Consider the following 25905-nt stretch of genomic DNA (forward strand, 5'->3'; position numbering starts at 1 on the left):
AATAAAAATGTTCAAGGAAACAGCAAGGATGTACCAACTAAGTGCCTTTTTATTTCACGGATTCCCATAGATATGGTCTGCTGAATGGCCTCACTATGAACTAATCAGCCACACTGGGGTGACTCCATTAGTGGCATCCTTGCAAAAAAAACCTTAAAGCAGCGACCACTATTTCTGGTCCCGCGGATTGGACAATATGTGGCATCGCCATCTGTAAACAACCGGATGAATGGGTCTGTAAGGAACAGTTAAAATAACTTGACAAATTACGAGAATATAGATCCACGGTACACAACATAAAACAAAGAGCTGCGGTTTCTGGAGATCGAAAACAAACAACATAAATTGTTGGAAAGCCCAGCACTCTGACAGCATCTGCAGAGAAAACACCGTTAACATGGTCACGTCCAGGGATCCTCCCTCAGAACCAGCCCCTTAGAGAACGGCAGGGTCACGTGATATATCACATGACCTTTCACATGACCGCGGTACGTTCGGAGGTTTTCCCATCTGCTGCTGTGGGAGGTTGTGTCGGAGGCATTCGCCTTCACCTTCACCGATCGATGTTGGAGCAGCTGCTCGTTCTCGGTGTGTAACCAGCCCCTATCCACTTCCGCGCGGCTTGTTATTAATGATATAGCGGCTGTTAGTGTCTGTATGAGGCTGGGCCTAATAATTACAACCCGTGTCAGTGCCTGTGTCCCATATCCCCCACCATTGCCAGTGCCTGTACAAGCCTGGGACCTATCACCCCACCACCGGATAGTACATGTACCAGCCCAGACCTTGCTGCCCCAACCTCAGGCCCTGTTGTCTGTATCAGCTGAAGTTTCATCTCCACCCCCCCCCCCCCCCCCCCCCCAGCCCATGTCTGTGTGGGTGTGTACCAGTCTATGTTCTGGATTAGTGGTGCTGGAAGAGCACAGCAGTCCAGGCAGCATCTGAGGAGCAGTAAAATCGATGTTTTGGGCAAAAGCCCTTCATCAGGAATAAAAGCAGAGAGCCTGAAGCGTGGAGAGATAAGCTGGAGGTGGGGAGAAAATAGCATAGAATACAATGGAGGGGGGGGGGAAGAAAGAGGTGATAGGACAGGGGTGGGGTGGAGTGGACAGGTGGAAAAGAAGATAGGCAGGTAGGACAAGTCATGGGAAAGTGCTGAGCTGGAAGTTTGGGACTAGGGTGAGATGGGGGAAGGGGAAATGAGGAAACTGTTAAAGTCCACATTGATGCCCTGGGGTTGAAGTGTTCTGAGGCGGAAGATGAGGCCTCCTTCCTCCAGGTGTCTGAAGGAGGGAGGGAGTGGTGAATGAGGCCCAGGGCCTCCATGTCCTCGGCAGAGTGGGAGGGGGAGTTGAAATGTTGGGCCACGGGGCGATGTGGTTGATTGGTGCGGGTGTCCCGGAGATGGTCCCTAAAGCGCTCTGCTAGGAGGCGTCCAGTCTCCCCAATGTAGAGGAGACTGCATTGGGAGCAATGGATTCTATAAATTATATTAGTGGATGTGCAGGTAAAACTTTGATGGATGTGGAAGGCTCCTTTAGACCCTTTGATGGAGGTGAGGGAGTAGGTGTGGGCGCAGGTTTTACAGTTCCTGCAGTGGTAGGGGAAGGTGCCAGGATGGGAGGGTGGGGGGTAACGTGGACCTGACCAGGTAGTCATGGAGGGAACAGTCTTTGCGGAAGGCGGAAAGGGGTGGGGAGGGAAATATATCCCTGGTAGTGGGGTCTTTTTGGAGGTGGCGGAAATGTTGGTGGATGATTTGGTTTATGCGTAGGTTGGTAGGGTGGAAGGTGAGCACCAGGGGGGTACTATCCTTGTTACGGTTGGAGGGATTGGGTCTGAGGACGGAGATGTGGGATGTGGACGAGATGCGTTGGTGTGCAGGGAAATTGCGGTCTCTAAAGAAGGAGGCCATCTGGTATGTTCTGTGGTGGAACTGGTCCTGGGAACAAATATGTCTGAGGCGGAGGAATTAGGAATATGGGATAGCATTTTTGCAAGAGGTAGGGTTGTAAAAGGTGTAATCCAGGTAGCTGTGTGGGTCGGTGGGTTTGTAAAAAATGTCAGTGTCAAGTCGGTCGTTATTAATGGAGATGGAGAAGTCCAGGAAGGGGAGGAACGTGTCAGAGATGGTCCAGGTAAATTTGAGGTCAGGCTGAAATGTGTTGGTGAAGTTGATGAATTGCTCAACCTCCTTGCGGGAGCATGAGGTGGCGCCAATGCGGTCATCACTGTAGAGGAGGAAGAGTTGGGGAGTGGTGCTGGTGTAATTATGGAAGATCGACTGTTCTACATACCCAACAAAGAGGCAGACATAGCTGGGGCCCATACGTGTGCCCATGGTTTGGAGGAAGTGGGAGGATTCAAATGAGAAATTGTTAAAGGTGAGGACCAGTTTGGCCAAACAAATGAGTTTGTCGGTGGAAGGGTACTGTTGGGGACGTCTGGAGAGGAAAAAGCAGAGCGCTTGGAGGCCCTGGTCATGGCAGATGGAGGTGTAGAGAGATTGGATATCCATGGTGAAATGAGGCATTGGGGGCCGGGGAAATGGAAGTCTTGGAGGAGGTGGAGGGTGTGGGTGGTGTCTCGAACGTATGTGGGGAGTTCCTGGACTAGGGGCAATAGGACAGTGTCGAGGTAGGTAGAGATGAGTTCAGTGAAGCAGGAGCATGCCGAGACAATGGGTCGGCCAGGGTGGTCAGGCTTGTGGATCTTGGGAAGGAAGTAGAACCAGGCAGTGCGGGGTTCCCGGACTATGAGGTTGGAAGCTGTGGGTGGGAGATTTCCTGAGGTGATGAGCTTCTGTATGGTCTGGGCGATGATGGTTTGGTGACGGGGGGGTGGGGTCATGGTTGAGGGGGCGGTAGGAAGAGGTGTCCTCAAGTTGGCATTTGGCTTCAGCGGTGTAGAAGTCAGTGTGCCAGATTACCACTGCATCCCCTTTATCTGCTGGCTTGATGGTGAGGTTGGGATTGGAGGGCTGTGCGTTGTGAGGGTGAGAGGTTGGAGTGGGGAAGCGGGGTAGACAGGTTGAGGCGGTTAATGTCCCAGCGGCAGTTGGAAATGAAGAAGTCGAGGGCAGGTAATAGGCCAGCGCGGGGTGTCCAGGTGGATGCAATGTGGGCGAAGGTGTCCTCGGAAGGTGGGCGGGAGTCCTGATTGTGAAAGTAAGCTCGGAGGCGGACGTGGCGGAAGAAGTGTACCAGTCTATGCCCCATCGCCTGGTTACAGTGAATAGCAGACTGGTCTAGGCTTCCTACACTAGTCTGGGCCCAGTCTCCCCTGTCGATGTTAGAAACAGACTGAACCTTATTGCCTTCCCCACAAGAGCAAGAGGACAAAGATTAAAGTGATGTGTGAAAACATTGAATAGATGTGGAATGTGCAATCAGATGCTGGCATGATGTAGGCAGGTTCAGTTGAGGTATTCAAGTGGGCATTGGACAGAAATAGTGCATGGATATGGACGAAAGCTGGAGATTGTCATAAGTAATGACACTTGTTTGAGGAGCTGGTTTGGCTATGATGGGCTAAAGGTTTCTTGTATCAGTTTGGACTCTGCACTTACCAGGGCTCCAATTTATTTTCTTCTTGCCTTGAATGCCAGTCCAGGCTTGTACTCACTGGGCTGCTTGTGTTTTTACTTCTCTTAGCTTGCTTCAACCCACCTTCTGTTGAGCCAAAATATCTTATGGTGTTTTGACAACGCTACTGTCTTATTCTTTGAATAAGGTCACCAGTTATTTTTTTTTTCTCTGAAATAACTGATTGTAACTGGTATGGGTAAAATTGCTTAATAATATTAATGCTAGAATGGTTCCATTGTGGTCCTCCAAAAAGGAAACCTATACCTAATTGCACAGCATTTAATTTGCATATTTCTAGCCTTTCTTCATAGTAAGGCTTTTTTTTGGTCCCTCAAGAACTCCAGCATCCCTAATACGAGTGCTGAGAATTGTATATGTTATTTTAACTAATATTCAGTATTAGTTAAGTGTGGTCTATTACAAATGCAGGTTATGCAGTTGCTTTTTGCTGAGGTATGTAATTGAGAATTATCAGGGTATAATGCATGTGTTTGATAATATTAATTCACAAACTAATATCTTATGGTGTTATAAGTGATTTGTTAGCTTGGATAGTAAATTGGCTAACCAACAGAAAGCAGAGAGCATTTTTCCAGCCAGCAATATGCAACTAATGGTGTGACACGATCCTCAGGACCACAACTATTTACAATCTATAATCTAACGATTTTTAGACGCAGGCACAAAAAGTACTGTATTTACTGATGGAACTAAAATAGGTGGGAAAGTAAATTGCAATGAAGAAATAAGAAATTTACAAATGGATGTGAATAGATTAGATGAATGGGCCAAAAATTGGCAGATGAAGTTTAACATTGCTAAATGTGAAGTTATCCGTTGTACAGCAATAGAAAGGCAACTTATTATCTAAAACAGAGAGAAACTTCAGAGTGCTTTGGTGTAAAAGGATCAGGGTGTGTTCAAGTATGTATTGCAAAAGGAACTAGTATGCAGGTACAGCAGCTAATAAAACTGATCTGAATTTTGGCATTCATAGCTATAGTAATAAACTTACAGAAATGGTGTTGCAATTACATAAACCATGAGTGAGACCACACCTGGAGTACTGTGAAAGTTCTGGTTCTCTTACTTGAGAAGGGTTGCACTGGAGGCGATTCAGAGAAAGTTCACGAGATTGATTCTGGACATTATTCTTTTTGTGCATCTGTTGATTAAATGGCAAGAGGAAAAGTGTGCATCAGTCTCTTGTGTTTGTTGTTAGTTATCTAAAATAGTATATAACACTAATGAAACATTAATCACTGTGGCAACACCACCAATGTTGTAGTGAAGGGATTATTCATGGTTAACCAATCTCAATAATGACTTCATTTTAGCTGAAGAAAGCAAACCCCACCAAATATTACCTTCTCCAATATGACAATGGGCAGACATTGTCTAGTTGTATTCTGAATGCAAAACTGTGTAAGTCTGTATATTGTTTAAAAAATTGCTGAAATTTAGAACCTATAAACTGCATTTAGGTATACTGTGTGTGAGAAGGCTAGGCTAGAGTCCTAAACTTTGGTTTAGAAAAATAACTAGAAAATCTCCCAGTAAATAACAATATGACAAGAATTCTGTTTAGACAATAGCATCACAAGGCATTCCAAAATGTGTTGTAATAAATGAATGAATGTCCTTAAAGTAATCGTAGGGTAGACCAATTTGCATGAAAGCTTCCACAAGCAACATAATGAACACTGAGGAATGAGGAATTAAATTGGACGAGATTTGGGATTTCCCCACTCTTGTCCAAAATAATGCTATTTGGTCTTGCATATTTTCTTGAGGCAAATATGTTTTTCATCCAAAAGACTACCACTAGTGTTGCATTAATGCCTAGCTTTTATTTCTGCGCAGAAAGTCCTGAAATTGAACTTGAATCCATAAACTTGAATCAGATGAGAGCTGGCAACTGAGTTACAACTGTCACGTTAATAATATATGCAATTTATGAAGAACAAAGCAATACTTTGCATATGCTTTATTGCTAAAATTTATAAATGGTGTTCAATTGGTATAGTAGCTACATCTCTGGCTTGTCAGCAATTTTTAGTACGCAGCAATAGTCTCAAAAGTTTCTTCAACGACTTTGATATCATTTCCTCTCGTGTTCAATGCTATTATGCTGTCTACAAAGAGAAAGAAACTCCCATTTAATACAGTGCAAGATGTTTGTATGTTGAGCATAATTCATCACCCAGTTTGTACTGGCATTTTTTTTTCCCCCGGTGTTTATAAACTTCAGTCTGACTGTGGTGGCTATACGGTTGCATTAGCTGTATTGCAAATATCTATGATTCATGTGTTTTAGTATAAATCTTTCCAAATGTTAGAGTAAAAATAGGATAAATGCAATTGCACATTGAGGTCCAGTGCACTTTAAAAGGTTGGGACTTTTTTTTTGCTTTAACACCTGGGAAGGTAGCACCCGTACAAACAATTAAAATATTGGACTTTTGTGATTGTCAGAACAGCTAAAGCAAATAGTTCAGAAAGTTGCCCTTTTTTTAAAAAAAAGTGATTATACTATCAAACAGTGGCTCGAAATGTGTGCAGTGTTTGGCTCTCAGTACTTCAGGACTACCTTAAGAGCTTTCAGTCATTGCTAAAGGCCAGGTTAAGGACAGCCTGGAACAGGCTGTGTTGTCATGTGCCAAAAATAGGCCACTTGACCCGTTAAGCCTGCTTTGCTGTTTGATAAGATCATGATTGATCTGATTATTCCATATGCCCACCTTCCACTGAGAATCTTTCACCCCTCCTTGTGTATTAATTTATTTCTGGCCTTGAAAAAATATTTACAGGTACTGCTTCTACCACCTTTTTCTGGAAGAATATTCCAAAGATTCATGACCCCGTGTGAATAAACACCTGTCCATCTTCAATATTTTTCTTCAATGGATGAGCTTTTTTTTTTGAAAGCATTGGTGCCAATTTCTACTTTGCTGTAAGTGCTTCGCAATTATATCCCCAATGTTATGGTTCTAATGTGTTCTCTGTGACAGAAGCTAAGCAACTTGGTTTGTAATTTCTTGCCTCCTGCCTACATCCCTCTTTGAATAAATACAACATTTCTTAAATCTAGGAAATATTGGAAAATTAATACCAATGCATGAACTGTTTTACTAGCCACCACTTTTAAGGACCTTAGGATGAAATTCATCAGTACCTGGGCAGTTAACAGACTAGAGATGCAACAGTTTGCTTAATATCACTTTCTGGTGATTGTAATGTTCTTGACTTCCTCCCTCCCTTCAGTTTCCTGCCTTTACTGCTCTTCCTGAAATGTTATGTCAATTTTTGTAGTGAAGATTAATGCAAAATACCTGTTCAGTTCATCTGTCATCTCCTTATTTTTCCATTATGAATTCCGCAGGCTTTCCATAGGATCAAAGTTTGTTCAGTTAATTAGAAGAAACCTATGTATACTCTTACTATCTTTTTACATTTCTGGCTAACTTTGTTTCTAATATTTCCTCCCGTATTAATCCTTATGCATTCATTGTTTTTAAAAAAACATTCTGTTCAATCATCTGACATGCCAGTCAACTTTGAGCAATATTATGCTTTATTTTTAAGATTGAAATCATATTTAACACTTTTTAAGTAACCACAGATGGAAGATCTGCTCCTTAGAATTCTTCTTTCTTGTGATTATGCCTATTCTATGCTTTCTGAAATATTCTCTTCAGTGTTGGTCACCGCATTTGACGTAATTTGCCAGTTTACTTTCAGTAGCTCTGCTCTCGTAACTTGTAATTGTTCTTATTTAAACTGAAAATATTAGAGATTGGTGGAGCTTTAGCTTCTTTGGTTTCAATTTAGCTTTGTGTTTGAGGAAGTTAGTTGCAGTTTAGAACTGAATAGTGAAGCAAAAGAACTAACTAGTTGTTAGCAGATTTCACATGTTTTGATTTTCAGGAGAAGCCCCAGGGATTGGTATCTTCACACCATGGAAGAAGGTTAGGGCTAAAAAAGTCCTTGGAAATCCTTTGATAGCTCAGTGCTGCTGCGTGTGGTGAAGGAAGCCTGTAGGCAACTTTTTGCTTAATGCAGGTGAGATAGATTAGAGATTGATGAAATTCAGCAGCAGGTGATGAAATTCTAAATTGTACCAGCCAAGCAGCAGTTGTTTGGCAGCAGACTTTGGGAGCCTTGGATAGTCTGGTCTTGGAGAAGAAATGAAGCTAATGTTATTGAAAAATCTTGTGATAACAATGCATGATGTACATTGACTTTTGTCCCTTTTGATTTGTACTTCATTTTGCTAAATAAAGTTAAATAATATGTAATCATAAATGCTGATTGTTATTGCCAGATTCTTGTAATTTCTGAAGTTCAAATTCTTTTGAATAGTGAAGAAAAAAATTCTAGTCAATAAGATGTATTGCTAGTAAGAACTTCACAATTAATATGCTAGTTTTTAATTCTTTTTCTGAAATCATTTAGTTAACCTAATTATGCAAAAGTTAAGTATTCTACTGATGGAGTTTGGTAGTGAAAAGCCAGACTTCAAAAGATTGAAGTGGTCTTATGGCATGTACTGTTATTATGAACAAACCTGAGACTGAAACAAAAACAGAAATTGTTGGAGAATCTCAGGAGGTCTGACAGTATCTGTGGCGCTAGTTTTGAGACCACCGATCTACCTTCAGAACTGATAGCCAGGAAAAGGCTGTACATATGCTGAAGGTGCTGGAGAGAGCGATGGAGACCAAGGAATGGATTGGTAGAATAGATTGTATTCAACTAACAACTTTTAAATTCTTGATGAAGGGCCATGGAGAACCAAGATCCTACAGTGTAAGATTATGTAGAGTAAACTAGAAAGGATCTCTTTTCTTTTAGCTTCTATAGATCTTGATCATTATTGGCTTGCTGTAACATCCAGAATATGAAATAGAAATCTTGATTTCTTAAAACATTTAATTGGTTAAATTCTTCAAAAATGGGCATTTACCAGATTTTGAATTGGCTGCTATTGATCACAATGAGCAAGTTGATGGTTTCTACTAATTACCAAATCAATGAAAACTCATCACTTTCTGAAATGTGGCACTGCTTGCATTGTAAGAACATTCCAGACAAGACACCATTAATATGTATGTGCAACACAAAATGATTTTGGATGAAAATGTTAATGGTCTATTTAGGTTCTACAGATGACACAAATTTGGAGTTGCAGTAAAGATGATGTTTGGAGCATGGTCTCTCTCCAGACTGAAGAGATTCTCTTTGACTCATTAAGTCCACACTGACCCTTTAAAGAGCATCCCACCCAGATCCAGACCAACCCTGTAACTACACGTTTAATATTGCTAACCTACCTAGCCTGCATATCCTTGGACATTATGGACAATTTACTTTGGCAAATCTACCTAACCTGCACTACTTTGGACTGTGGGAGTAAATCCACACAGACTGAGTATATCCAAACTCCATACAGTGACCCAAATCTGGAATCAAACCCCAGGGTCCCTGGTACTAAGTCAGCAGTGCTAACCACTGAGCTACCTGAGCCTATGGCATGCTCGCCTTTTTTACTTGGGGCACTGAGTATAAAAGTCATGTTGCAACTGTATAAAACTTCAGGTAGGCCATATTTGGAGTAGTATATGCAATTAGGTTTGCCACATCATAGGAAGTATGTGGAGGCTTTGGAGAGGGTGCAGAAAAGGTTTGAGGAAGTTGTATGAATTGAAGTGTATGAGCTATAAGGAGAGGTTGGACGTACTTGGATTGTTTTTGCTAGTGCGCTGGAGGCTGAGGGGTGACCTGCTAGACATAAAATTGAGGGGTGGATAGTCTGTCTCTCTCCCGTGGTGGAAATATCAAATACTAGGAGGAGTAGCTTTAAGGTGAGAATGGAAAAGTTTTTAAAGGAGATGTACAAGGAAAGGTTTATTTACATAGGATTGTAGGCACCTAAAATATGCTGCCAAAGAAAGTGGCAAAAGTGGATATGTTAGCAAAGTTCAAGAGGCTTTGAGTCAAACATATATACAGGCAGATGTGATCAGTTTGGAATAGCATCATGGTCAGCACAGACATGGTGAGCCGAAGGGTCTGTTTCTGGGCTACATTGTCCTGTGTTTTTCAATATACTGGTAGATTAAGTCTATCTCGGCCAGTTCTGAAGAAAGGAGACTATAAAACCTGTTATTGTTGACTTAACGTGCATGTTTCCACAGTTATCTGCTACAAATTGCAATGGTATCTGACAAGAGTACAAAATCACTTCCTATTTGAGTCTTCACTTTGAGACATTCAGCTACATGCCTGAAGCTATGTACTGGTTTGTTTCATTCACCTTTTAACTATACAACTTTGATTAGTATTAGAGTATTCTGGTAACACCAAAACAGTAAGCAGCCGAGGTTTAGCTCACCACATGCCTCTGATGCTGATATCACCAAAAATTGTTTAATTCCAGAAAAGCCTGTGTTGCACCCACGAAGTCAGCAAGTTCCTATTTTACAACTTCTACGTTCGTTAGCAAATCAACTGCATCTCCTACAAAGCTGATTATGCACATATCATTTAACAGAACTGGACATTGACTTACTGGATTCTCCATTTGACACAAACTAGTTCTGATATCTTTGATTTTAAATAATTTGCAACTTCCCACTTTTGCTTTCTCTTCATGTCTTGGGATGTGTGTCTTAAATCTTTTACCCAGGTCTTGAATGCAACGATAAATTATACTTTAACCTTGAATGTTTTTTCTAATATGTGAGAAGTGTGCATTGCTGGTTGACCAGCATTTATTGCCCATTTCTGGCCCTCTTGAGAGGGTGTTGGTGAGCTGGTTTATTGAAATGCTGCAGTCCACCGGCTGTGGGCTGACCCACAATGCCACTAGGGAGGAATTCCAGGATTTTGACTCTGACAGTGAAGGAACAGTAATTAAATTTCCAAGTCAGGGTGGTGAGTCGTTTGGAGGGGAACTTGAAAGAGGAGGTGTTCCATGCATCAGCTGCCCATCCCCTTCTAGATGAAAATGGTCATGGGTTTGGAAGGTGCTATCTGATGCATTAGTGAATTTCTGCAGTGCCTTTTGTAGATACACTCAGTAGCAGTGTACTATGTGGGGGAGGGAGTGGATGCTTTTTGATATGCCAAACAAGCATGATACTTCATGCTAGATGGTGTCAGGCTTCTTGTGTTATTGAGCTGCTCTTGCCCAGGCAAGTGGGGAGTATTCCATTACGCTGTTGACTTGTGTCGTAGATGGTAGACAGGCGTTGGGGAGTAAGGAGGCAAGTTACTCTCTGCAGTATTTCTACCCTCTGACCTATTCTTGTAGCCACTGCGTTTGTGGTGAGTCCAGTTGAGTTTTTGGTCAGTGATAATTCCCAGATGTTAATAGTGGGCCACTTGGTGGTGGAAAAAACAGACTGTCAAGGGGCAGTGGTTAGGTTGGTGATGCACAATCATGCCACGAATGCCAGGCAATGTTACTTGCCACTTGTCAGCCTAAACCAGGATATTGTCTAGATCTTGTTGCACTTGAATATGGACTGCTTCAGTATCTGAGGAGTTGCAAATGAGATTCTCACTTCTGCCCTTATAATGGGGGGGGTGTGGGGGAGGGGTGAGTTAAATGAAGCAGCTGAAAATGGTTGGGCCTGGACACTATCCTGAGGACCTCCTGCAGAGATATCTAGCAGATGACATGACTAATTTCCAGCAACCCTGACCATGTTCCAATGTGCTATGTATGACTCCAACCACCAGAAAGTTTGCCCCCAATACCATTTGATTCCAATTGTGCTATGGCTCCTTGATGCTGCACTTTGTCAAATGTAGCCTTAATCTCAAAGGCTGTCACTCTCTCTTTATCTCTGGAATCTTTGTCCACATTTGAAGCATACCTGTGAGGAGGTCAGGAGATAAGTGGTGCTGATGGAACCCAAAGCCTGGCATTGCTGAACAGTTATTACTGCACAGGTGCTACTAGATAGAACACTTCATGGCACTTTCCATCACTTTACTGATGATTGAGAGGAGACTAATGGGGCGGTAGTTGGCTAGATTGAATTTGTCTTTCTTTTTACTTTGTGTACCTGGACAATTTTGCACATTGTCAGGTAGATGCCAGTGTTGTGACTACTGGAAGCACTTGGCTGTGGGAGCGGCAAGTGTTGGAGCACAAATATTGTGGAATGTTGTCAGGACCTGTTGCCTTTGCATATCCAGTTTTGCCAACCTTTTTTGATATCACATGGAGTCTGTAATGCTGGGGACCACTGGAGGAGGCTGAGATGGATCAACCAATCGACACTTCTGGCTGAACATTACTGCAAATGCTTCAGCCTTGTCTTTTGCACTGATTGTACTGGGCTTTTCCATTACTGAGGGTGGGAATATTTGTGGAGCTTCTTCCAGTGAGCTGTTTAATTGTCCACCATTCACCACTTGATGTGGCTGGACTTGCAGACTTGATCTGATCTGTTAGTTGTGGGATCGCTTAGCTCTGTCTATCGCTTGTTTATGCTATTTGGCATTCAAGTAGTCCTGTTTGGTAGCTTCACCAGGTTGACGACTCATCTGCAGGTGTGCCTGGTGCCACACCTTCACTCTCCACTGAACCAGAGTTGATCCTTTGGCGTGATGGTAATGGTTGAGTGGGATATATACCAGACCATGAGAATTTGGATTGTGGAGTATAATTCTGCTCCTGTTGATGGCCCACAGCACCTCCATGGATGCCCAGAGTTGAGTTGCTAGATCTGTTCAGTCAGTCCCATTTGGCACAGTGATAGTGCCACACAACACAATGCAGGTTATTTTCATTCTGAAAATGGCACTTCGTCTCCAAGTTCTGTTTGGTGGTTGCTCTTAGCAATACTGTCATGGACTGATGCATCTGCAACTATCACACTGGTAAAGGTGTGGTTAAGTATGTTTTTCCCTCTTGATTCCTTCCTCACCTGCCACAGACCCAGTTTAGCAGTTATGTCCGTTAGAATCTGAGCAGTAATACTACTGCTGAGCCACTCTTGGTAGTGATGATGAAATCCGCCACAGTAAATTTTTATGCCCTCATCATCCTCTATGCTTCCTCCAAGTGTTGTTCAACATGGAGTACCAATCATCAGCTGAAGGAGGATGGTAATTATGTTTTCTTGCCCATGTTTAACCTATAGCTGCAAGACTTCGTGAGGTCCACAGTGCATATTGAGGACTCCTAGGGCAAGACTATAAGACAAAAGCAGAAGTTAGTCCAGTTGACCATTGAGTCTGTTCTGCCATTCTATTATGGCTGGTAAGCTTTTTTTTCAACCCCATTCTCCCGCTTTGTCTTCATAATCCTTTGATCTTCTTGACAATCAAGAATCTGTCTATCTCTGTTTCTCTTCCTGACTGTATACCACTGTGCTGCCACCTCTACTGGGACTGTCCTACCGATGGGACAGGACATATCCAGGGATGGTGGTGGTGTCTGGGACATTGTAGGTAAGTTTCCATGAGTGTGATTGTCAGGCTGTTGCTTGACTGGTCTGAGATAGCGCTCTCAATTTTGGCACTAGGTCCCAAATATTAATAAGGAAGACTTCGCAGGGTTGATAGGGCTGTTTTTGCTGCTGCTTTTCTGGTTTCTAGATTGATGCCAGGTTACCCATCTGGTTTCATTTCTTTGAGATTGCCACAACTGTCTTGCAAGGTTGTTAAGAGAGTAATTGAGAGTTGACTGCATTGCTGTGGTTCGAGAGTCACATGTAGGCCAGACAAGGTGAAGATGGGAGATTTCCTTCACTGAAGGACATTAGTGGACTAGATGGGTTTTTCTGAAAAACCATCAATAATTTCATGGGTCATCATAGTCTTAACTCCAATTTTTAAAAAACTGAATTCAAATTCCCTTTTCGGATGTGGCTGGAATCAAACCTGGGTCCTTAGAACGTAAGCTGAGTTTCTGGATGATAGTGATTATACCATTTGTCACTTTCAAATTGCACTTCACAACCAGTGTTTTGGGAGCGCATCATAATGGAAAGGAAAATTAAAATACTTCCTGTTATGGATAAAACAGGAGGCCATAAACATTTTTCATTTCATTTATCACTGGTGATGCTAGTTGATTGTTGGCAAAGCCTTGAATTGAGAAACACATTGGATATTTTCCAGAGTCTGTTGTGGATGGCTCACCATGTTTCTGATAATCCACTGTTATTTTGCAACTGGCTGGAACTGAGATCCCACTTTCTAACCTTGGAAGAAAGTTACTTTGGGTGTTAATGAGACAAGGGATCAGTGAAACTTTGAGCCCTCACTGGATAGCAACACACATTTCAAAATCGGCTTGTTTAAATTGACCAAATTAGTTTGTAGTCTTTTTCTAGAGCATGTTGAAACATTGTAAATGCTAATCCCACGGTTGAATGACTTGTGCTAATAATGTGGTTGTGGGGGTTGGAATGGTGTAATTGACTTGCTTTTTGCAGTTGTCAGTGTAATTGCAGAATATTTTTCCAAATTCCTAAATGCTTTGGAATGTTTAAAATTACTTAGAATCAATTTCTGTACTCGTGAGCACAGACATGTAAAATAGGATATGTTACTGTTGTGCTGCTTGTTGTCTTAAACATGTTCAAAATAAGTTTAACGGTTTACTGTGGCTTCAACGGTCCTGCAAGTGATTCTGCCTTTGCAGTGAATGTACGTGAACATATAATCAGTTTTGCCCATTTTATTAAAAAAAGGGATTCTGTATGAAATGCTTTCATAAATGTTACCCACAATATTCACATCTTCCTTGCAGCATTAATTTGAGCAGGGTGAAATTCAGTGTGGACATACACTAGAACAACTAGATAGCTATTTCCAATAATTAGTTAACTTGTGAATGATGATCTGGAGTCTAAGACTGCTGTCAGTGAAGTTGTTCATACTTTCTTCCAGAGAAACTGTTCGTCTTCTAACTATTCAAACATCCACTCATAACTTTGAGCAAGATGGACATCAGAGGTGCTGTGGATGCTGCAGTTCCTACCAATATTATTGCTGCAAAGGCTGCAGAGGTTCGAGCAAATAAGGTCAACTGGCAGTCCTATCTTCAGTGAGTATAAATAAATGGTTTAGTTTAATTTTAATTCACAGCAATGTCCATCATGGGCAAAAACGTGGTAATTAAGAATTATGGTGCAGAGAGGGGCAACATTATTCTCATGTGGCAACAGAAACCTGGCATAGATAGGGATAACAAGGTGCTACAAATTGCTGGGTATGTGGTGTTCAAGCAAGTTAGGGAAGGATGAAAAGCTTGAAAGGTGATGGTAATAAATTAAGAACAGCATTGCAGCCATGGTGAAGGAGCGTGACCTAGGGGTCAAAGATTCTGGCTCAAGCTATCGAATAAACAATGCATAATTTCATTGCTTATGTAGCATCTAGGCCACCAGTAAGTGGAAAAGATGCAGAGAATACATTTTCTGGGAAATTAGAGGTTCAATATTATGGTAATATGATGTACCAAGAAAAGATGCACTGGCAGACTTGGGACTGAGTCAGTAATTAGATTTAGGTGACAGCGATCATGATATCGTAAGTTTCAGGTTGGCTATTGAAAAGGATGATGAACAAGCCAGACTAAGAATTATCGGAGGGAAAGCTAACTTCAGTAAGATAAGAAATGGGTCTAAGCCAGAACTTAAAATATAGAACTAGCTGGACCTATACGTTAGGCATTCAAAAAGTTTAAGATATCCTTCGCAGAACATGTGGGAGTTACCATTCAGTTTAAAGGCTCCGTTTGCATTAAGAGGTTTGAAGATATATCAAGTTTGTGCTTGGAGGAAAAAAAAATCTGTGGTGTAATCCCACAACCCAGAGTTGTTTCTGGGCCTTAGAAGTAAACCAGTTATGGAAGTATAAAAGAAGCAACCCACTGGAAATTGGGCAAAGCTGAATTTTTTTTTATTAACAAGGTTTGTAATTCTGGGAAGGGTGGCATGGACTAAATTTTATTTCCTTAGTTTAAAGTAAATATCATATACAAAATAACATTTTGTCATTTGATGCTGTAAGCATTATTTTACAAAAGTAAAATCTTTTTGTTGTCATCTCACTTAGTTGGAAGTATCATTGGAGGGATCATAAAATTACACATTAATGATAATTCAGAGCATTATGTGCTGATATTTGTGCTTTTTTATAAGAGGACAGATGATTTCAGGTGAAGTTTGTGAATTCATTAAAAAGTTTGAAGCTGCTCGTTCAGAAGATAAACAGCGGATACTGGATAATGAAGGCCATCAGGTAAAGTCTGGGATTGGTGTGTATTTATTTATTTTCTGTTTTAAGTTTAATGTTTGGACGACTTCAAGTAGATGACTTTCACATTGAGTGGAAGATATTTTTACTGAGTAATCTTTGATAATGCTGGTGAATTGCAGTGAAATTTTGAGTTCTTTGTATTATAGTGAGTTTCCCATTTTTAATCCTTTATTTCCTGAGTTCCCCATTCCTTCATAACTATTGATTGTTTTCAAAAATAAAACAAATTCATGTCTGTTATTCAGCTGCCAACCTGGATCTAGTAAAGTTTTAGGAATTAATTTGGATTTCATTGAAAAATTTTCATATGGTCTGGATGATTTATAATTGTTTGAATTACAAGCTAATGTAGAATGCTTGTGTATAAAAATAATGATCACTTTTTTGATGGCTGTATTAATAATTTTCAGCTATTAGGGTGGCCCATTTGAAAAATTATCAGCTATTCTGTTTAGAACATGCAAAAATTCTGTCTTTGAATATTGACAATTTTGGTGACTAATATGTTAAAAATCCCCTTTCAGATCTTTTTCTGAAGCCAGGTCTGACCCAAAGTACTGTGATCTCCCCTGGCAAGCCAATCCTGAGTGCATCCCAGCCAGCTGAAAGTCTGTTCTGTTAATAGAAACCTGATCTACACCAATGACCCGGCTGGATTAAAATTTAAACAAAGCTTAGTTAACTATCAGTTGTCATAAACTGGCAAACTTACTCATAGAGCACTGCCATGGACAAAGCTCTACTTGTCAACTAGTCATCAGTCTCATCAGTCTCCTTTTCTACCAAATTTTTTTTGTCTCTTCTTTGGTTATTTTTGTGAACTGCCCTGATGAGTGCAAGAAAGGCTTTGGCAAAAGGTTTTTCCAGCAATACTCTGGTTTCTTTACTATCAAACTACTACATGCACATATCTACATGCTGTGAATTGTGATGGCAGTGGTTCCAATCTTTCTTCGCCAACGCATAGCTGATCAGAATCTCCTCTTACTGTCTGCTATTGGCCTGTATTGGAAAGATTTACAAATTTGTATTCAATCTGTTTTGATTACGTTATAAATGCATCTTCCTTGGCCATCAAGTCCTGGAGTGAATGTTAAACCTGGATCTTCTGACTTTGAGGCAAAGTCATTACCACTGTTCACGAGATCTTCTTTAAAATAAAAATGAGATCTGTCTTATTTCGTGTTGCAAAATTTGTAATTTTGAGGAACACTAATTGGGAAGTTTTTTTTCAAAAAACCAGTAGAAAGCAACTTGTATTTTTGTACCGTGGGCAATATAAATTCTTGGAGTCTTTCACACTACAAAAGTACACAAAATTCCTGTTTTACCCCTTTGCCAGTTTGTAGATTTCTAAGTATTAAAGTGTATTCCATCTACTAATAGGAAAAGGAAGTGTGTTTTTAGTTTTTAGATTTTGCCATTCTGTTAGTGCAATAAATAGCTGTTTTGATTATTATTCTTTCCATAGGCCCTAATGTTGAGGGGCAGGGGGTGAGAAATCCCAAGTTCATAACTGAAGGCAGATGTAATTCATGATTACGCAATGTCATTGGGGCCAACATTAAGTGTATTTCAGAAGAAATGCACTGTCACTGTTTATATGGATTAGATGTATTTTCAGTTGTGTACAAGTGAATGTGCTACCTCAGATTTGAAAGTAGTTGAAATTGTGTGTAAAGGTTATCAATGTTTGTTTTATTTTAGTGTGCTAAAACCTTTTTGAACTTAATGGCCCACATATCCAAGGAGCAAACGGTGCAGTACATTCTGACAATGATTGATGACATGCTACAGGTATGTTTACTGTTGCTGAATATGTTTGAGCATTGTCTGTTTGTTTCAAAATACTCAAGGACTCTGCTTACACAACTTTCAGGAAGTGATCCAAAGACTTATGACCCTTGAAAATGTCTCTTAATCTTTACCTTAAGTGGGTGTCCCTTGGTTTATAAACAGTCATCCTTAGTTCCATGTTCTCCGATAAGAAGAAACCTCCTCTTCACATTTATCTTGTGAAGACTCCTGAGGGTTTCTTTTTATTTCAAAAAGTCACTTTTTCATCTTATGTGCAATACATAGTCTGTTCAACCTTTCCTACTAAGATAACCCTTGCATAAGGCATTATTCTGGTGAACCTTCTGTACACAAGCAGTTCACTATCGTCTGCGTATGAGAATTAGAATGAACAATAAATATTGATCCAGTCAATGGTGCCCACATCAGATTTAGTAAAACAATATTAATTATTGTTTAATCACTCTGCTCCCTTAAGTGATCTTGCCTTTATTATTTCTTAATCATACCTGAATTGTTTGCTTATTTTACTGTCCTGAACTTGCACTTTAGAGAGAACAATGACAAATACCATCATTAACAGAGCTCCTGCTCCATTTATTCCTAGCTTTGTCTTTCCTAAACATCGTATACCCTTCAAGATTTGTGTTCAAATCATGTCATGCTGTACTCATGCCCCTGTAATAGCTATAACTTTGTATTTGTGGAAGAATCTATTGCTAAGGATGGTAAAAGAGAAAATGAAATCAATAGAGCACCTCTTTTTTTTTTAATTTTCCCCCCCCCATTAATTATCCTAACTGTAGGACTGTATTGTAAGTCACTCTAAGTTTATAGATTTATGTCTTGTAAATAAAAGGCCTAGTTGACTTTTGATGAGGGTCCAGCTTCAGTTGCTTCTTAATTAAACCCATATGTGCTTTTACTTGACACCTTTAAAGGCCTTGCTTTAGGCTGTGACTTGCAGGATTTAAACTGAAGAACTTCGGCACGGTGGCACAGTGGTTAGCACTGCTGCCTCACAGCGCCTGTAGACCCGGGTTCAATTCCCGACTCAGGCGACTGACTGTGTGGAGTTTGCACGTTCTCCCCGTGTCTGCGTGGGTTTCCTCCGGGTGCTCCGGTTTCCTCCCACAGTCCAAAGATGTGCGGGTCAGGTGAATTGGCCAAGCTAAATTGCCCGTAGTGTTAGGTAAGGGGTAAATGTAGGGGTATGGGTGGGTTGCGCTTCGGCGGGTCGGTGTGGACTTGTTGGGCCGAAGGGCCTGTTTCCACACTGTAAGTCTAATCTAAAAAAAAACTCCCTTTATAATGCCACTTGCGGTACTTAAAAAAAAAACAACTCTGGTTAGAGTGAATTAGTTATCTGGTCCAGATGGCTAACATACAGCAAGAGAGTATGGATAAGTAATCATTCTGTTCATAATTATCAGTTCCTTATCATATCTTGCTATCAACTTACTAAGCTGTTATTTGTTGAATGCTGCAGAGACTAGTGCAGGTGTTAGGTTCTTTACCTGAGGTTTCACACATGAAATGCAATTCGCATATTCCAACTTCTGCAAACAGTTAGTTTATTAAAGCTTATACAAGCTAGATGACTCCCCTGACACACACTGCTGGTCATGTGAAAGAGTCAAAGTGAGGCACTGAACAAAGGAAACACATTCTGTTTATTCAGGTGAGTTGGTAATGCTCACAGGTACTTCAGCCACTCTTTCACTCTCGCTCTCACTCCCCTACACATGCACGTAGGATGAGGTCATCCTCAGAGATAATGTAAATGCCCTAATCCTGGTAAATTGTTATACAAACGATTTTCTGACTCGGTGAAGGTGTCATAATTCCAAACTTCGGAGTGGCCCTGCAAATGAGGTCTGGCTCCATTACTTCCCCAGACGATGTAGAATGTGATCTACTTCAGTATCGGGGGATGATCACGCAAATGAACCTGATTGGCTGGGAGATGGCTATAAAAGTATTACAAAATGGAAGGGACTGAATGAGAGTTTAATTTGATAGTAAGAGAGTAGTAGTAAATGTTTGCCTAAATGAAGTGGGAGTCATTTGCATTCCTGCATGAATGTCATCCCCATGCACTTCCAGCATGTTCAAGTTCACGGTGGCTCAGTGGTTAGCACTGCTGCCTCACAGCACCAGGGTCCTGGGTTCGATTCTAGCTTCTGGCGACTGTCTGTGTGGAGTTTGCATGTTCTCCCAGTGTCTGTGTGGGTTTCCTCCTGGTGCTCCAGTTTCCTCCCACAGGTGAATTGGCTATGCTAAAATTGTCAGGGGTAAACGTAGGAGAATGGGACTGGGTGGGTTACTCTTTGGTGAGTCGGTGTGGACTTGTTGGGCCGAAGGGCCTGTTTCCATACTGTAGGGAATGTAATCATCGGACAGTTTAACCCTTTTTTTAATATTACGTTAATGTCTAGAGAGATCAACCAATTTAACCTTTTAACGTTACATTCCACCCTTATCATTCCATGATAACTGCCCTAGTTGGGGGCTGAGAAGGGCCTTAACAACTTATTCATAATGATCCTTCAGCCACTGTTTAAGCAAGCTATTGAGATGCAGTGTACAATAAGTAGGACAGCAAAAATTAATAGCTGGAGAAGCAAGTAGGATCCCCCAGGCAGCCATCCAAGTCAATTTTCGAAATTCCGAGGGCCCTGTTTGATATCATCTAATTGATACTGTATGGAGTAAATGCGTGTTGTTATGGATGTAGGTTTGCTTGCTGAGCTGGAAGGTTCATTTTCAGTCTCCAGATGAAGCACTGCTGGTGTTTCCTGCTTCCTATGCAGTGCTTCGCCTGGAGGCTCACTGACTATGTTACCTAGTATGGTGATGAAACGACTGAAAATGAACCTTCCAGCTCAGTGAGCAAACCTACATCCAGAACCTCAACCTGACCTACAAATCTTCTCGAAACTTGCTAATGTTTTGTATGATTCATCCATAGCATGAGTAGTGCATTCATTTCCCACAATTGTACAGACGCCGTCCTTGTTGGGCAAATAAATAGTCAATGGCATGTCTGGTCTGTTGTGGGTAGAGCCTTGCAGGTAACTGCATTTAATGCCCTTCTGGTACTGTTTCCAAAAATTGTTCACCCACAAATGAGGTCATTTCTGTTCTTTGCTGTGATTGTCCGTGCCGATCCTCCTTGGGACAGCATCCCCAGGAACCCATAGCCCAGGGAGGATCCCAGAGTTACTGGGTCCCTCCAATCTACACACAATCTTTCACTAGCAACTTAGGCTACTATTCTGTGGTGGGTAAGGACCTTCTGTGGACACGGGACAGTGAGTGGTCCTGCTGTCCCTACAGCGAATAGGATAGGGAGCATCTGTGCCCGTTGTGAAGGTTCCATTGAGAAGGAACGCTAACCTTGTTTTGGCCTGGGAGCGCATAATTGCTGTGCAGCTGTCAGTCGTGAACTACGTTTACCGCCAGCTCCTGTCCTGGCTGGAGTTCCCCCGATCAGATCATCTGGTAATCAGAAAAAGGATATGACCTAAAAGCCGAGCTGACTTGGGTACCATTGCAAATGAACTGCCGTCCTGAAGTATAATTTAAGTGCCATTGCTTGTCACAGGTGCAGGTGAATAGTCCATGGCTAGCCTGGTGAAGTCTGTGGGTACATTATCTCTGGGCACAAGAGGTATTTGTGGGGGCCAAGGCGTAGGTACAACCCCACCCCTGTCCTGAGAAGCAGTGCCTTCTCTCTCCTGGATCCCGTGTAGTTAGGGGACTGAGTGTTACCTGAATTCATCAGCTCTATGCGCCAACCTGAAGCCATCCTTCTAAGCCACCCCACTCTGGCCTACACAGATATCTATCGTGTGCAGGTTAAGGGGATCCCACCTGGGAATGGCAGCAAACAGTGCATCGACAGACTGGAGGAGTGGATAACATACAGTCCGATTACCGTGCAAATGCATAGGAGTCTTTAAAAAAAACCAATTTGTCCTCTAGGCCAAATACTGCGATGGCGGCTAATACAGTTATTAGATTGTTTGAGGGGGCCATTGTTTACAGTCACTTAAGTGGACTCAGCTGCTTTGTCCGTGGGCTTTGACTGCCATCGATGCTCATAGGAACATCTGGTACGGTCCTTTCCATCTGTGTCCGAACTTTGGGATGTTCAGTTTTTGGTCAGCCTGAGCTATCTTGTCTGCAAGTTGGAAAGTCTGTCCGGGTCATTTGAGTCCTGGTACACTGTTTGTGGTGGTGATCTGAAGGCGTTCCTGACTTGAATAAAGGAACTTGAGAGACTAGGTTAGCTGCTGAAAGTATGCCTGCATTTTCTCTCCCATAGCATTTAGGTCTGTGCGGGTGGGTGGGTTCCCAAGGGGTCCTACTGGATAGCCTATAGATTATCTCAGTTGCCTACAGCCCAGTGGTTGCGGCTAGGGTAATCCTCATGTGACACAGGGCAAAAGGCAAGAACCACTGTTGAGGCGGTGTTACTAGTAGTTGGAAAAGCCTCGATCCATCTACTAAATACATCAATAACAACAAGGCGATACTTATAGCAAAATACATGCGGAAGTTCAATAAAAGCAAGCTGAATACATTCAAATGGACCCGCTGGCAAGGGAGTTTTTCCTGTTACACACTGCACCCCTTGACCTGCATTATCTTACTGATGCATCAAACATGATCTGATGCACTTTTGAACTGCCTTGGCCAGTGGGGGTGCCACTAGCTATACAACATGATACTACTCATTCCCCCCTTGCCAAGGTATGTATCAGCATGAGGGCAATTGATGAGCATTGGTAACATACATACTCGACTGACTAGTGATCCAGAGGCCTCTTGCCACAGCGTGCGAGCACCCATGCGTCTTCCATATCTGCTTTTCTGAATCGGGCCATCCCCCTGTAAACTCTACATCATGACAATGTATGGGAATGCCTTTTGTTTTTGAGGCAGGTTTTCCTTTGGGTGCCTGCTGGCTGAAAGTGGACACAATTGAATTGTGAGCCCTTGCTGCATTATTGGCGGCTCGATCAGCTCTGGCATTGCTATGGCTGACACATATATTGTCTGTGACAGGAGCAGCACATATGATTATGGCCAATTGCTTGGAGGAGGATGGCCTGAAGGAGATTTTGGACATAATGTGTTGTGAATAGGGGTACCTGAAAAGGTTAGGAATCCTCACTAAGACCAAAGTTGTTAAAGTCATGATCCATGCCAGAGGCATACCGTGAATCTCTGTAGAGATTGACTGTTTCCCCTGTGGCCCAGATACAGGCTCATGTCAGTGCAAAACGTTCTGCTTTCTGGGCAGAAATCGGTGGGTCGAGGGAGGCTGCTTCCAATATGTCCATAAGGGTTACTTTTGCATATCCTGAAAGAAACACTCCTCAGGGTGATACTGACAAGCGACCATTCACAAAGAGGGCTAAATCTGGTGTGGGCAATGGAGTGTTTGAGGAATCTGGTGGGGGGAGGTGTCAAGAAATGGCTGCACCAAAGGCAGTCATGGGGAGGTTCAGAAAGCTCCTCCTGGAGAGGCACTGAGGAAAGTGGCCGGGTTAACGGTTGAGTAGAAGGAGGAGGTCAGAAGAGGATTGTTAAGAAGGACTGCCTCGTAACAACTAAGTTGAGCCTGTGTAAGGTGTTAGTTCTGGTGGGAAGTCTGGAGGACTACAATCACGTGTGACAAATACAGTTGAGGGTTTCTGGAGGGTTATATTGGATGTGGCTGTCATAAGGGAGGAGATAGCCGGCAGAATTTGTAAGCAAGGTGGGATTCCCGGTGACCGGGTCAAAACGAATTGAGTAATAGGCCACTGGCCACTTGCGTTCTGAGTCTGGGTTAAAACAACAGTTGCTCGGTCCTCTAGCCTAGTGGCATACAGGTAGGAGGGTCTGTCATACAGTGGTCTCCAGAGGGTTGGGGCATTGGCGAGGGCTGCCTTTAATTCGTTGAAAGCTGACTTCGGGTTTTCTGTTAGAATGGAAGTTCCTGAGGCCTTATTGGAAGCTAAAGGGGTTACCTGCTTGGTAAGCAATGTTACATTGGGGAGCCACTGTTGGCAGTAGTTCACCATGCCGAAAAAGGCATTCAACTGCTTAGTGCTCATGGGTGGAGGGGTTGCCAGGATGGATGTGATGCAGTCTGGGGTCAACTGCTGGTCTGAAGCACTGAGCAACGTCGCCAGAAATGTAGCTTGCTGCTGGGTATGCTGAACCTTAGATAGTATTACATATTCCCAAGAGTGAAAGGTGTTTTGGAGACAGTTGGTATCTGCAATGTTAGCAGATTCTGAGGGGCTAGCTAGGATTAAGTCATCCACATATTGGACGACTGGGGCCATCTGAGAGCTGAAGCTCAGAACTGCCGGTGCGATACCTGGGAGAATAAAATGAGCGAGTGGACAAATCCCTGGGGGAGTTGCTTCCAGGTATATTGCTGACCCTTAAAGGTCAAAACAAACAAATACCGAGGCTCTGCTATCAGGAGGAGAGCAAATAAAGCATGATGTAGGTCAACGATGGTGAAAACACAGACGCTGGCAAGGATATTGCTGAGAATGGTCACCGGTTCAGCACGACTGGATATGGTGGCTGGACCATTCTGTTGATCTGTTGGAGATCCTGTACTAACCTCCACTCTGGGTGTCCTTGCTTCGGGACAACTGGAATGGGGGTGTTACGGGGCAATTGGCAGGGAACTAGAACTCCCTGTTGGAGGAATGAGTCTATCAAAGCTGATATCCCTTCTGTGGCTTCTGGTCTTTGGGGGGTACTACAACAAAGGATTACATGGGGATCAGGGGCTTACGGAGGAGGGGTGAAATCCTTTGGCTGCAATTCAACAGCCTATCATAGGGAGCATGCAATAAATCCAGAACTGTCTTTTGGTAGAATTATGTCTAATTGTAATGCTGTCATCGAGGCAGAGAATCTCGACTTGAAGGGCACACAACAAGTCCCTCCTTGCTCGGTTAATCCCTAAATTAGGGTTTGGAGTGAATTGGACCATACAAGTTTGGATTCCAAACTGACCTGAGTGATTCTGTTAGGGGATACTCCCTCTCCTGCCCAGTTACTCCATTAAGGTGTTTAAAGGTGGGTTTGCCAGAACTGTTCCTTGTTCTGGGGGTCATCACTGCATAATTGATGCAAAGAAGTTCCAGCCCCTGACTTATCTAAAGTTTGCCCCATGTTATTATATATTTTCTTTCTCTCTTTGACTTTTTTTACAGAATCATACTGGCAGTCTCTGCACCCACTTCAGGTTCCTGACCTTCGCGTGGGGGATTTCCCCTCTTAATTGGTGTTAAGGCAAGGTGCTGAGACAGACATAATGACTCCACTTTACCTGGTGTACTATACCTTAGGGCTCCAAACTTCTGTTGGGCAATTCTAGCCTCTGAATCCTGGGGTGGGTGGGCTCCAACCTCCTGGCTTCCTAGGGGACTCTAACCCAAATCAAAAACCCTGAGGACTCTAATCCTAATCAAAACCCTTTCAGGTGCAAAGTGACTCGGTGTGCAAGTGTGTGGGTTGCCTCAAAGATTTTGTCACCACTGAGTCCCTGGAGATGTGGGATTGATTGAATGTTAAGTTTTAGAGAACGAGATCAAGATGAATCCTACTTTGTGACCCATCCATCTCTCACAACCAACACTTGGACGATCGCTTATTTAGTTCACCTGGAAGCTCCGTGTATGTTGGAATCCCACTGCTGCCACCTGAGGTTTTATACACGAGATGCAATTCTCACTCACCAACTTCTGCAAACAGTTAAAGTTTATTAAAGCTTGTACAAGCTAGGTGACCCCTCTGATACTCTTCGTGGTCGTGTTAAATCAAGTCAAAATGAGGCCTCGAACAAAGGAAACACATCCTCTTTATACAAGTCAGTTGGTAATGCTCACAGGTACTCTGGCCACTCTTCCCACGCCATAACCACATGTTACCCCAGGTACGATGGTAGGATGAGGTCATCCTTGGAGAGAAGGTAAATGTAGATGTCCTAATCCTGGGGAATCGTCATGCAAATGATTTCCTGTCTACATGATTCCCCCAAGACAATGTAGGTGTGATATGTCTTAGCTTTTGAGCAGTCCTGCAAACGAGTTCTGGCTTCATTACTTCCCCAGGCATTGTGGCTGTGATATGCTTCAGTATTGGGGGATGGTCACACAAACAAACCTAATGGGCTGGGGAATGGCTATAAAAGTATTTCTGAATGGAAGGG

The 25905-nt window shown here is 42.5% G+C and overlaps 1 protein-coding gene across 3 annotated transcripts in view; it reads left to right on the forward strand.

The window, feature by feature from the left end:
- The first annotated feature begins 479 nt into the window (after window positions 1-479).
- atp6v1h (ATPase H+ transporting V1 subunit H) overlaps window positions 480-25905 on the forward strand; it is a 128912-nt gene continuing 103486 nt past the window's right edge. For all 3 annotated transcript variants that reach the window (XM_060824336.1, XM_060824337.1, XM_060824341.1), the window contains exons 1-4: window positions 480-588; window positions 14502-14658; window positions 15758-15857; window positions 17583-17672. In XM_060824336.1, coding sequence (XP_060680319.1) covers window positions 14555-14658; window positions 15758-15857; window positions 17583-17672 — 294 coding nt within the window. In that variant the 5' untranslated portion in view covers window positions 480-588; window positions 14502-14554. The remainder of the gene's footprint in view (window positions 589-14501; window positions 14659-15757; window positions 15858-17582; window positions 17673-25905) is intronic.

This window comes from Hemiscyllium ocellatum, chromosome 4 (genome assembly GCF_020745735.1).
Source record: "Hemiscyllium ocellatum isolate sHemOce1 chromosome 4, sHemOce1.pat.X.cur, whole genome shotgun sequence".
NCBI lineage: Eukaryota > Metazoa > Chordata > Chondrichthyes > Orectolobiformes > Hemiscylliidae > Hemiscyllium > Hemiscyllium ocellatum.